Source organism: Rhincodon typus, chromosome 8, assembly GCF_021869965.1.
Source record: "Rhincodon typus isolate 14 chromosome 8, sRhiTyp1.1, whole genome shotgun sequence".
Lineage (NCBI taxonomy): Eukaryota > Metazoa > Chordata > Chondrichthyes > Orectolobiformes > Rhincodontidae > Rhincodon > Rhincodon typus.
The window spans coordinates 76,745,099-76,757,773 of NC_063339.1; the positions used below are offsets into that span (position 1 = coordinate 76,745,099).

At 42.5% G+C, this 12,675-nt stretch overlaps 1 protein-coding gene across 1 annotated transcript; it reads right to left on the bottom strand.

Annotated features, from left to right (window-relative positions):
• Positions 1-3,123: 3,123 nt before the first annotated feature.
• LOC125483786 (probable G-protein coupled receptor 139) lies at positions 3,124-8,324 on the bottom strand. Its single transcript, XM_048600468.1, has 2 exons — positions 8,252-8,324; positions 3,124-4,034 (listed from the first exon to the last, which is right to left on the bottom strand). Exons 1-2 carry the CDS (start codon positions 8,322-8,324, stop codon positions 3,124-3,126), a joined length of 984 nt encoding a protein of 327 aa, XP_048456425.1.
• Positions 8,325-12,675: the final 4,351 nt, after the last annotated feature.

The following is a 12,675-nucleotide window of genomic DNA, read 5'->3' on the forward strand; positions in this document are numbered from 1 at the left end:
CATGCGAAAACCCCCATGAAACTTATGAAATAAATTATAATTAATTGGAACATGCCCCGCCTCAAAGCATGATCCTTAGTTTAGTTGTCGTATGTATTTCAGACACAAATAAGTTAAAAGTATTTTCTGCACGTAATTGGAAATTGACAAGCCTTGATGTTAAAAATATAAACTTCATGAAACTGCAATCAAAATTGTTGCAAATGCTGCATGTGTGGTTCATGTTTCTAGAATAAGCTTCAGTTTTAGGAATTAAAGTTTAACAGTAGAAAATGAGCCAAATGCAGCTAAGGCCTATGAGAATCCATTACTTTGAAAAGTTATGTTACTTTAAGAGTAGAGAGATAGTATCAGAAACAGTCGGGTGGCTTGCAGTGTTGGAGCTGTGGTGCTGAAGCATGTATGTTGCAGATTAAGTGTGATATGGTCCATGTAAGTTTGCTCTGGTCAGCTTCGGTCCTTGTGACAGTTTGCAGACCATCCAGAGAGTGTACAACTGGAGAGAGAGCATACCTCTAGATGTCATGTTATTCATTGGCAATGACATCAGACACAGTGGAGGAAGGACCACACTCTCTCCTACAATGAAATGAGTTTTCACAATCTGGACCACTGCCATGGGACAATTCTACTGGGATATTCACGGATCCAGCAGGATGTCTGGTAGCAACTGGCTGTGGAAGGGCAAATAGTTTGGGGTAGCCAGGTGGCTCGGTGGTTAGCACTGCTGCCTCACAGCATCAGGTACGCGGTTCAATTCCAGCCTGTCTGTGTGGGGTTTGCTCATTCTCCTCGTGTCTGCGTGGGTTTCCTCCAGATATTTCGGTTTCCTCCCACAGTGTCCAGCGATGTGCAGGCTCATTGGATTGGCCATAAGAAATGCAGGGCTCCAGGGATAGGATAGGAGAGTGGGCTGGGGCTGGATGGGATGCTCTTCAGGGGTTCGTGTGGAACCATTGGGTTGAATGGCCTGCTTCCACACTGTAGGGATTCTGTAATTCTAGTTACTTAGGTCATGCTAGAGCATTCTCTGCTACTCAGTTTGTAAGAGAACTGCACCCCACATGCTGTATATAGTGTGAGTATGTTGCTTTGTTTCCTCTCAGCATGGTCTGTGACAACCCAGGAATGATGTCCTGGATGGAAAAGGGTCATGTATTTAGTCAATGAAGGTGCAGATTGTGCCATTTGGAAGCTTGTGCTGAGAGAATCTTTCATTCAGTTCTCTCATTGTGCAGATGATTGATGGTAACAGTGTTGAAGTGGGCTGTCTTAAAGTTGCAATGAGTGAGGACCCTAAAAAGTACCTTGTCAGCTCCAACGGAATATCTCAAGCCACTGCCTTCTCCAGTGAGGAGCAGACTGATGGGGTGTCCACACAGCGTAAGCTAGACTGCAAGGTGTCAGCAAACAACACCATTCCAGGCAATTTCTAGTCTTCAAGCAGAAGACCCTCTTGGAACAATTCGGTGAAAGCCACATGTGGTAGATGTTAATAAATGTTTCTTACCACCACAGCTGCTGCAGTCAACCATGCCCCAATCCAGAAACATCGTAAACAAAATGCCATGTCAATTCCTCAATTGTGTATGCCTATGGTGGATTGAATAGATGCACAATTATCTTTGTGGAGTGTAATTTTACAATTCATTCACATGGTATGGAAGTCTCAGCCTGGGCCAGTAATTATTACTCATCACTAATTGCTGTGGAGAAAGTAGTGGTGATCTGTCTTCTTGAACTGCTGCCATCCTTGTCATATTGTTTAGTGACGTTAGGGCATGAGTTACAGATATTTGACCCTGTGCCACTGAAGGAACGCTGATATCATTTCAAGCCAGGATAGTGAGTGGCTTGGAGGGGAATTTGTAGGTTGTGGTGTTCCAATGTATCTGTTGCACTGGGCCATTGTAAAGTTCTCCTTTGGAATTTGGTAAAAGGCATTGGTCAGTGCTACTGCAATGATGTGTCTCCACTGGGAAATCAACTGATGTGAGTGAAGGTTGTGATTTGTTGAAGTACTCAACATCGGCAAATGGTGAGACAAGTCAAATACCCCCTTTAACCTCTTGACAAGAAATGATTGGTCTAATTTCTCCACCGTGATGCCCATGTCTTCAGGCTGAACAAAGCCTTAAATATCATCAAAGGTTTATTGCAAAATCTACAGGTTGCTCTCTGCCATGCTCGGGAAGGTGACGTGTGTGTTGTGGATGTTCACCATTCCCACGTTGACGTGAGCCTGGGAATGTTGGATTGAAGATACCATCATCCTCCTGAAGGAGGTTATTGAGCTGAGATTGTGTGAGTTGAGGCAGTGCGTTCCAGGCTGATTGGGATTCTCTTTGCTTTGCTTGGTAAGGAGCTGGGATACACTGTTCTGAAAGAACAAAGAATCCTGGCCACTGGAGATAAACATAGGTCATAACTGAGCAAAATACTCATTGTGAAACAGGACGAGCAGTTCGCAGAATTATTCACGATGGAAATCTTGTCAGCAATGCTGGGCAAAATATACGATGGAGCCCACATGTGGAGTGGCTTGTTAATCTTTGATCCTAAATGTGGACGACAGGGGAGTTGAACTGAAAATATTTAATAGTCCACATGGTCGTCAGGAAGGGCCAACTCGATGAAGTCTCTTGTTCAGATGTGCTGAAGGTAGCAGGCTGTTGAGATGTATTAACACAGATGGTGAACTACCATCTGGTGGTTGGCATTTGTCTGATGCAACAATCAAATTGTTAGATGAAAAATTGTCTGCCAATCCTAGAAGGTGAAAGTGAGACCACAGAGCGCCATGGTATCAGCAATGAAAAATGGTCATTCCCACATTGGAACTGAGCTAGCAGCTACCTGAGCATGTTCATATATAATGGATGACTTGAGAAGAGTAGGATCAAGCAATGAGTCTACAAGGAGTGGTCAGTTTTTGAGCATTGGGAAGGATAGTAGGAAGCTGGGGCTATTGTCCTGGAGGCCATAGAGAGAACTCCAAAGGAGATCAAGTCAGACATGGACTAGAAAACAAAATAGATGCTGTAACCTTTTGCATGTGTAAATATTTGAAGAAGCACTGTAACCAGAGTGACATTTCGCAAAATGGCTCTGATTTTATTTGATTTACTTCAATGGATGGAGTAATTTACCAATTGCAGTGAATGGATATTTGATTGCATTCTTCAGTTGCTCTCTGAATTTAGTCTGGGTCACTACATAAGTACAGGTGTTGGTGCAGGTACTCAAAAGCTGCAGCATGTAGCCAGATTGTTCAGTGATATAGGCAGGATCATGAGGACCTGTGTAATCATAAGTGTTTGAAATATGTCCATAAAGGAAAAATGCAACATTTGTCATCCATAATAGAATAAAACTACCTGATATGGTGAAGAGTAAAATGATGGATTTTCTGCGGCTCTCCATTTCTTGGTCAGTGTGATTCTCACTCTTGCTGTGATCCAGTAGCTTCCTGCGGATTCTGCTGGTCATTAAAATGTGTCTGACAGTCAGAGCATTGAGCAGTACAATCAGAATGAATGGAAGGAAAGGAGTTAACATAATACTGAGACTATGAAATGTAATCCACATAGTTTCAGTGTAAAATCTCCGAGATGGGATGCCTCCCCAGGGCACATTGTCAATTATGTATTCAGGTTCATAGACAAAGTACCAAGGAATGTTTTTCAGACAAAACAGCACACTCACTGTTTTTATAACTACACCTGCAGTTCTCTCTGTGCAATATTTTGTTTTCATCTTCTGACAACATATTACAACAAGTCTATCAAAAGTGAAGGAGACAGTGAACCAGACAGAAACGTCAGTGGCTGCATAAAGCAGGACATGTAAGATAGAGCGCGCAGGAGTGGTCTCCAGGTAAGTTCCTGGAAAATGAATTGGAATAACTGTAAACAGTATCACATCAGTGAAAATGACCAGTAGATCTGCCACTGCCATGGCCACCAAGTAGTGGGTGATACACCTGGAGAGTCCACATTTCCGTTGTGACAAGATCAGAATAGCCACTGAGTTAACTGTAAAACATACAAGGGATAAAAAGGGAATTATAAATTGTAATCTCACAAAAATATGAATTACATCAGTTCACAAGCATTTTAGAATAGGTGTACATCGTTCAACAACAAAAACTTGTTCTGTCATTCAATTGAATTCTGGCTAATTATTATTTTGAGTTTATTTATATGCCTTGGCTCTGTTTTGAGCAAATGTTGCCACTTTCACATTGAAATACTGGTCTGAGTACCTTGATTTGTGAGTGTCCTTGAGGTTGCTTGATCCCTATTTCTAAGCAAGGCACTTCAACTCCTTATATTCTGTAACACTTTTTGTTAGAAAACACCTGTACATAGTAGGTTATTGAGTACAGCTCTCTTGCACAGTGTCCAACCTATCTCCTTTCAGATGCTCATTCTAGACCGGTCTGTTACTGTTGTCAGAGTCATGTGTTCAGCTATATCATCATCACATACATGGACCTCATGGTAGATACTTTTAATGGAACAGTTTAGAGAAGTTAGGACACATATCTGGGAAGATGTAACTTCGACTTTGTGGCCCAGAGGGAGGATCTCTGCCATGAACCTCCGTGTACCATACAATATACCTACAATGTAAGGCCCTGACAATGATCTTTCAATCTCAATTTTGAAAGTATGCGTTGTCTGAGCTTAAATGTATTTTTCTTGCAGAGGGTGTTCTCGATTTTCTCACAGATTAGTGGATGGGAGGTGATAAATCGGCTCCCCAAAGCTAAAGGACATGCAGTTCAAAACATTCTTAGGGGTAAGACGGTGGCAGAGTGGGTTGCTCCAGCTGAAGTTTGTCCATTCCACCCATTCTTTTTCTTTTTCTCCCTCTTTTCCTCCCTTCTCTCGACCACGGACACTCAACACCCAGCTTCTGAAGTGAGGTCGGTGGTTGGCGGCCCAAAGTGGGGATGCCAGTGACCAGTGGCCTGGTGCAAAGTGGGAGCAGCTGCCCAGTGTGCAGCATTCGTGGTAGAGGCCTAGTGAGGAGTGTGGCAGCGGCCAACAGTATGACTACGTGGCAGCCCCATGCGCTGGTCTGCTGTTTGTCTTTTTAACCTGCTTCATGTTTTTCTGACCTCTGGTTACATGGTGTATAGCTGTAAGGTAACTTTATTTTTCTTCATTTCTCTATTTTGTAACTAACGATTGTATCTAGACACTCTGTACCGAAGATGGTGCCGTGTGTCGGTGACATTGTTCCACTGTGACTAATCTTGTAACTGAAAAAGCTGTACCTGAGTACTTTTCTGCATAAGATGACGCTGTAAGTGGTGATTTATAAACTTTTCACCGTACATGTGACAATAAAGCTCATTCATACACACATAGAGTCCTTGAAGATTTAGCCTTAATTTGAACCCGCGGTTGTTTGATTGATTGCCTGTATCATCTGCAGGTCTCTTTGATTTCTCCATTTTTCACTGAATGTTGCCTTCTAAGAGGTCAAGAGAGAAACAGAGACAAAGAGAGAGAGAGAGCACACCTTCCAGTTCTGCTGTTGGAATCGATCAGATTTCTGTCTGCTCTGTGTGAAATACCGTTCAGATGTCTATTGCAACATCTGGCTCCAAACAGGGATCATTTGCTGGCAAATTTCATTCCATTTTGTGAAACTTCCAGAAAGGTGTATAAAGAACAATGACAGAGCTCTGAGTGACTATTTCAGTCCATTAGAAAATACGTCAATTTGAGTTCAGACAGGGTCTTCTTTATTGATTTAACTAAATTAACATATGATCATTTGATCACTGCAGCCATTTTAAGTCTTTTCTTTCTTTGAAGACCATTTCAGTTCAAGAATATGAATTTAAAATTCCAGTATTATAACCACATGCTATTATAATGCTTCCACACCATGAGGAACAACATTTCATGTTCTGTTGATGGTGAAAGTTCTGTTCCAAGGTAAATATAAAATATGAAAAACCAACACAAAAATTGGGATGAAGCACCCACACGTTCCACATTCACTCGTTTCATCCTTACCTTGTGTCAAAAGTTGCTATATGAAGGGCAGTCAGGCTGATTTCCTCAGCCATATCATCTTTCCGAGTTTTAACCCATTGCTGCCCAGTTCTATAATTCACGTTTATAGTTCATAGAATCATAGAATGCAGAAGGTGTCCTTTGGCCCATCAAGTCTGCACTTGATCCCTCTTTCCAGCACTTAACCCATAGCCTTGAATGTTATGACATTTTAATTGTTCATTCAAATACTTTTTAAAGGTTGTGAGGTTTCCCACTTCAAATATCCACCCAGGTAGTATATTCCAGATTTCCACAACCCTCTGGGTGAAAAAACATTTTTCCTCAAATCTCCTCTCAACCTCTTGCCTTTCACTTTAAAATTTTGCCACCTTTTACTGACCCTTGAAATGAAAGGAAACAGCTACTTTCTATTCACCCTGTTCTCACCCATCATAATCTGTACTCCTAGCTCTGGTCCTCTCTCAGCCCTCTCTGCTCTAATACCTAGGCCTTATCTGGTCTGTTTAAGTATCCTGGCATCACCTAGTCTGTGTAAATTTCCAGACGCCAGACTCCCTGGGGTTAAGGAGCTCTGTGTTTTGTCAGAACTATTAGCCAAGTTGGCTACCAGTTTATTTCAAGCCTTGGCTATGACGCTGCAATCATTCCTGGTCATAGATTCACACCAACAATTGATATTGGAACTAAACATTTATTATGGAATTGTCATATATGTGAACAGTTACATTTTGTTGTTGGTTAGTTCAACAATTGAATTATTCAGAATGATTTATTAAGAAAGCCAGAATAAAATCAGAATAAATAGGAGGAATGGAGTCAACATAGTGCTGAGGAAGTCAAATGCTACCCGAGCATCTGTGGTGTGTAGACTAGCACCCCAGGACACATTGTCAATGACATATTCAGGTTCATATGCAAAGTACCAAGGAATATTTTTCAAACTGAATGGGACACTTACTATTATTATAATGATAACTGCTGTTTTCTCTGTGCAATATTGTATTTTTAACTTCTTGCAACAGATTGTAACAAAACGATCGATGGTGAAATTGACAGTGAACCAGACAGAAATGCCTGTGGCTGTAGAAACTAGTGCAAGCAAGACAGAATAAGCAGGTGTGGTTTCCAGATAAGTACTTGGGAAATGGAAAAGAATAATTGTAAACAGTATCACATCAGTCCAAATGACCAGCACATCTGCCACTGCCATGGCCACCAGGTAGAGTGTGATACATTTAGAGAGTCCACACTTTCCTTGTGTCAGAATCAGAACAGACACTAAATTGACTGGAATAGATTGAGAAAAAAAAATGATTCAGCTTGTCAGTATTTTCAGGATTGTCAAAATCCTGAAATGTAGAAACTTTAAGCAAGAAAAGGAAAGAAAGACTTGCAGCCTTATTGCATATTTAGAGATGTTTTCTTCCTTATGACTTTCTAAGTTAGTGTGACCAAGTCTGGAAGGGTTGCCTTGTTACCATTAGCAGAATCCCATAGTCGCTTACAAAGCCACATTTCCAGGGATGCAGGACAATAAACACCATTTCTTCTCATTTGACCCTCTATAATTATCAGGCGAATCACAGTTCACATTAAACTGTTGGCATGATTTCCAAGAAAACACCATGGCTCATGTCAAACTCTTGAGAAGAAACACATTTTTTAATCCAGAATGTGTTCAAACAGGACACAATATCTTCTAGTTCTCCTCAGATCCCATTATATAAAAATGACAATGAAGGTTTCATGATTTCAAGGCAATGGAATCATTTACCAATGTGTTATCATCTTGTTTCAGAGATGCATTGGGAAAATCCATTGTTACTTTATATGAAATGCAGCCATGAAACAGTTCCTAACAAATAGCAGCGTACTTGGTTGTGGGTAAGAGTAGATCAGGGAAGAATGTTCATTGAAACAGGTTAGAATTTAAAGAACAAATTCAGATTATGTTACAATAATAAATTTGAAAGACTGAGAAAGAGCAGGAAGGTGAGACGATGGAAGAAGGGAGTTGATGATTGGGGAGCACTGGGTTTAAAACTGGACAAGTTGAAGAGATGTCGTCCGTGTGGACCAGGTATTAAAATCTGTGATCACCAACTTAAGTTTATAAACAGAACTTTTAAGAAAGGAAAACAAATTTCAAAATAATATGGTTAAATTTACGTGTGAAGATTTCTTCACTGCCAATAAATGGTTAATCAGCTTACCAAAACTGCCAAGAACAGCAAGAACAGGGTAGTAAATATCTTCGATCTGATGAAGTAGTGTTGGTTCACGCATTTTCTGAGTTCTGCTGATGCAAGAGACTCCACCTGATTCTAAGATCCATTGAGAGCAATCACATATTTATAAAGATGGGAGTGCATCTGTGAGATGTCAGTTACATCATTACTCATATTAGTTACAGTTAACTGAACAAACAAGTGAAGACATTCATCTGAAAGCTCACTTCCTCATCACAGAAGAGAAAAAATGTCACCTGGAGTTTACACTCTCTGAGCAAGATATTGAATCAGAAGGAGTTTTTTTGTGATATTGAGTGGAGTTTGCGCATTAGAAGTTATTCAAGTTGAAATATTTTTCTATCTATTTCCTTCAAGTTTTCGAAACTATGAATTTGCTTGTAATAAAAATGCCATAATAATAAATAATAACTATGGCATTTGGGATAATTCCTAAACCGATGTTTGAGTTGGTTTATTGACCGAATCTCATAAACTTGCACGAGGAGAAATGCGAGTTGACAATGACCCAACCCAGAGAAATGGGGAAGCAAAGGGGTGATCAGATTCTTCACGATAATTCCATAGAACATCATCCAAATGGGATCTTTCTGAATAGCCGTCAGTTCAAGTTATAGAATTCCTACAGCAAGGAAGCAGGCCATTCAGCCCAACGAGTCCACATTGACCATCTGAAGATCATCCTGTCCAGAGCCATTCCCTTTACCCATCCCTGTAATCCTGCATTTCCCATGACTAGCCCACCTAGCCTGTGCACCCCTGTACACTATGGGCAATTTAGCATGGCCCATCCACCCAACCTTCACAGCTTTGGACTGAGGAAACCGGAGCACTTGGAGGAAACCCACTGGGAGAATGTGCAAACTCCACACAGACAGTCTCTCAAAGCTGGAATTGAACCTGTGTCCCTGGCGCTGTGAGCCACCATTCTGCCCTTGAGGTTCCTAGGTAAGGTTGTGTCCATTGTGTCACACAGCAATTTCTCTGACAACCATAATTAAGTCTTACTGTGTGGAGTCACAAAACTGCATAGTTTGCTCTTGTCTGACAAATATGAACAAAATCCCATTCTGGATCTTGTAACTAAAGGATGCCTTTAAACTTCATTGACTCAGTGGTGTTTTCTGACCAGCAACAGGCAGTTTTACTGTGGTAACCTAGTCTGTGCAACTAACAGGAGCCATTGTCTGTAGGTGGCTGACCAATTCACGACGGTAAGAGTACCATCTACCAGATAGGACTGGAGGGTGCCTACTTAGTATATGATACCATCCTTGCTGTGTAGAGTCCCAGAAAAAAATCGCACTTTTGGCTATATAGAGGACCACCCCATTACCAGAAGAGTATACGGAGGCGACGAGGGAACTAACCTCAAGTGGACCTCTACAGGTGACCCTCTAAGACAAAGATGATGAGAATTGTTTTCTCTCAGAGGGTCTTAATTCACCAGAGAGTTAGATATATTTTTCATGGACAGGAGAGTGAAGTGTTATGGGGGCAGATAGGAAAAGGGATTTGAGACCATCACCAGATAATTCATGATATTAATGAATGGTGGTGCAGCCTCAAAGAGCAGAATGGCCAACTTCTGCTCCTATATCCAACATTCCCAACTGCACCTCATTCAAGACAGATACAATGACAGGTAACCTGTGCCTATGATGATAATGGGACTGTGTCTGGGATGAGATAAAATGTCCTCCAGATAAACTTTGGGAAGAGCAAATCTTTTTCCCAAAATCTCCATTCTCAACCCTGGTCCCTCATATTCCCTGTTCCCACCTCCGCCACCCTATCTGAATTATGCCACTAATCCCTTACCTTTTTCACCAACAGGGTATTTGCTTTCCGCTCTGGGGAACCTCATGCCTTGTCTCTTGCCTCAACCTGCTGTCTACTGAAACTTTCTCCATGGCTTTGTCCATTCGAATCTTGTATATTCTAGTGCTTCACAGCTTATACCCTGACACTTCACCCCTTACCCTTCATTCTTCTCACTCCTATCCTGCTAATTTACATAAGCCTCTGGTCCAACAATGCTTCAAACTGAAACTAGTCATCCTCATGCTCTTAGTAGCTTTAATATACCCATCTCTGGCTCCTCATACCTTATACTTCAGCCCAAAATTCCCATTTGCTCTGACTTGGGTCTTTTGTGACCCCAACTTTTGACACATCTTTTGCAGCTGAGCCATCGTTCACCTACACTGAAGGCAGAAGAATTTCCTTCCTCAACCTCTTGCTCTTTATGCCACCATCTCCATTTTAAACACCTTTTCTGAAAATCCACCTCTGACCTAATCCTTTGGTTGCCTGTCTGAATATTTCCTCTTTGAACTCAGTGCCTGGGATGAGGGGCCTTGGAACCAGTAGAGGTTTAGAAGCTCAAATGACCATTGACGTAAACCATGCATAATTTTTATAGGGAACAGCTCAGAAGATGCTGAGGCAGACGTGCCTCATATTTTATGTGTTTTCATTACCCCCACCTCTGAAAACAGTATAAAGTCCAGACCAGGATTTAAACACAAACCCAAGGCTGACACTTCTCCGCAACACACTCAAGCAACAAAAATTAAAACAGGATCGACACTCATTAACTGATGGTTGTCTGTAAGACCTTGCTGAGTACAAAGTGACTCTGTTATATTCTACAGTCCAACACTGACTATATCTCAAATGTACTTTGAGGATGAAGAAGGATTTCAGGATATCCTGAGGTTATGCTATGTGACATATTAATGCAAATTCTCTCTTTTCCTTTGTAGCTGCTGTACAAGCTCCTGTGGTTAAGCTAGCAGGTGCCCAGTCCTTACAGCCCATGACAGTATGGGGAAAACAAAATGTCAGAACAGCAGGAGCTAAACAGAATTGGAACTGCAATGGGCAGCAGTAAAGAGTAATCTTGTACTGCGAGAGAGAGAAGTGATTATTCTCAAAGGAGCAACGTTTTGGAGATGGTGTTTTTTCAATTCCACCAGATGGCAGCAGCAGAACATACATATCCCTGAAGATCATGCACTGCATCAACTGAAGTTCGTCTAATCTCTGCTACAACATTAAACAACTCCTTGTTTGCTACCTGTTTTGCTGCTGTATAACTTTCGAATTGGAAGTCAACAATCTGTGTTCTATTCTAGATGTGAGGATTGGCATATTTTTGAAATATAAACAAATACAAAGATCCCTGTTATAACAAGGTGCAGAGCTGGATGAACACAGCAGGCCAAGCAGCATCATAGGAGCAGGAAGGCTACGTTTTGGGCCGAGACCCTTCATCAGAAATGGGGGAGGGGAAGGGGGTTCTGAAATAAATAGGGAGAGAGGTAAATAAATAGGGAGAAATAGAAAGATGGATAGAGAAGAAGATAGGTGGAGAGGAAACAGACAGGTCAAAGAGGCGGGGATGGAGCCAGTAAAGGTGAGTGTAGGTGGGGAGGTAGGGAGGAGATAGGTCAGTCCAGGGAGGATGGACAGGTCAAGGGGGCGGGATGAGGTTAGTAGGTAGGAAATGGGGGTGCGGCTTGAGGTGGGAGGAGGGGATAGTTGGGAGGAAGAACAGGTTAGGGAGGCATGGACGAGCTGGGCTGGTTTTGGGATGTGTAGTGGGAGGGGAGATTTTGAAGCTTGTGAAATCCACATTGATACCATTGGGCTGCAGGGTTCCCAAGCGGAATATGAGTTGCTGTTCCTGCAACCTTCGGGTGGCATCATTGTGGCACTGCAGGAGGCCCAGGATGGACATGTTGTCTGAGGAATGGGAGGGGGAGTTGAAATGGTTCGCGACTGGGAGGTGCAGTTACTTATTGCGAACCGAGCGTAGGTGTTCTGCAAAGCGGTCCCCAAGCCTCCGCTTGGTTTCCCCGATGTAGAGGAGGCCACACCGGGTACAGCGGATGCAGTATACCACATTAGCAGATGTGCAAGTGAACATCTGCTAATGTGGAAAGTCTTCTTGGGACCTGGGATGGGGGTGAGGGAGGAGGTATGGGGGAAGGTGTAGCACTTCCTGCGGTTGCAGGGAAAAGTGCTGGGTGTGATGGGGCTGGAGGGGAATGTGGAGCGGACAAGGGAGTCACGGAGAGGGTGGTCCCTCCGGAAAGCAGATAAGGGTGGGGAGGGAAAGATGTCTTTGGTAGTGGGGTCGGATTGCAGATGGCGGAAGTGTTGGAGGATGATGCATTGGATCTGGAGGTTGGTGGGGTGGTACGTGAGGACGAGGGGGATTCTTTTTTGGTTGTTATTACGGGGACAGGGTGTGAGGGATGAGTTGCAGGAAATGCGGGAGACACGGTGGAGGGCGTTCTCAACCACTGAGGGGGGGAAGTCCTACTATCTCTGATACAAAGATCCCTGCTTGTCCATGCCATTCAGCCAATTTACTAATG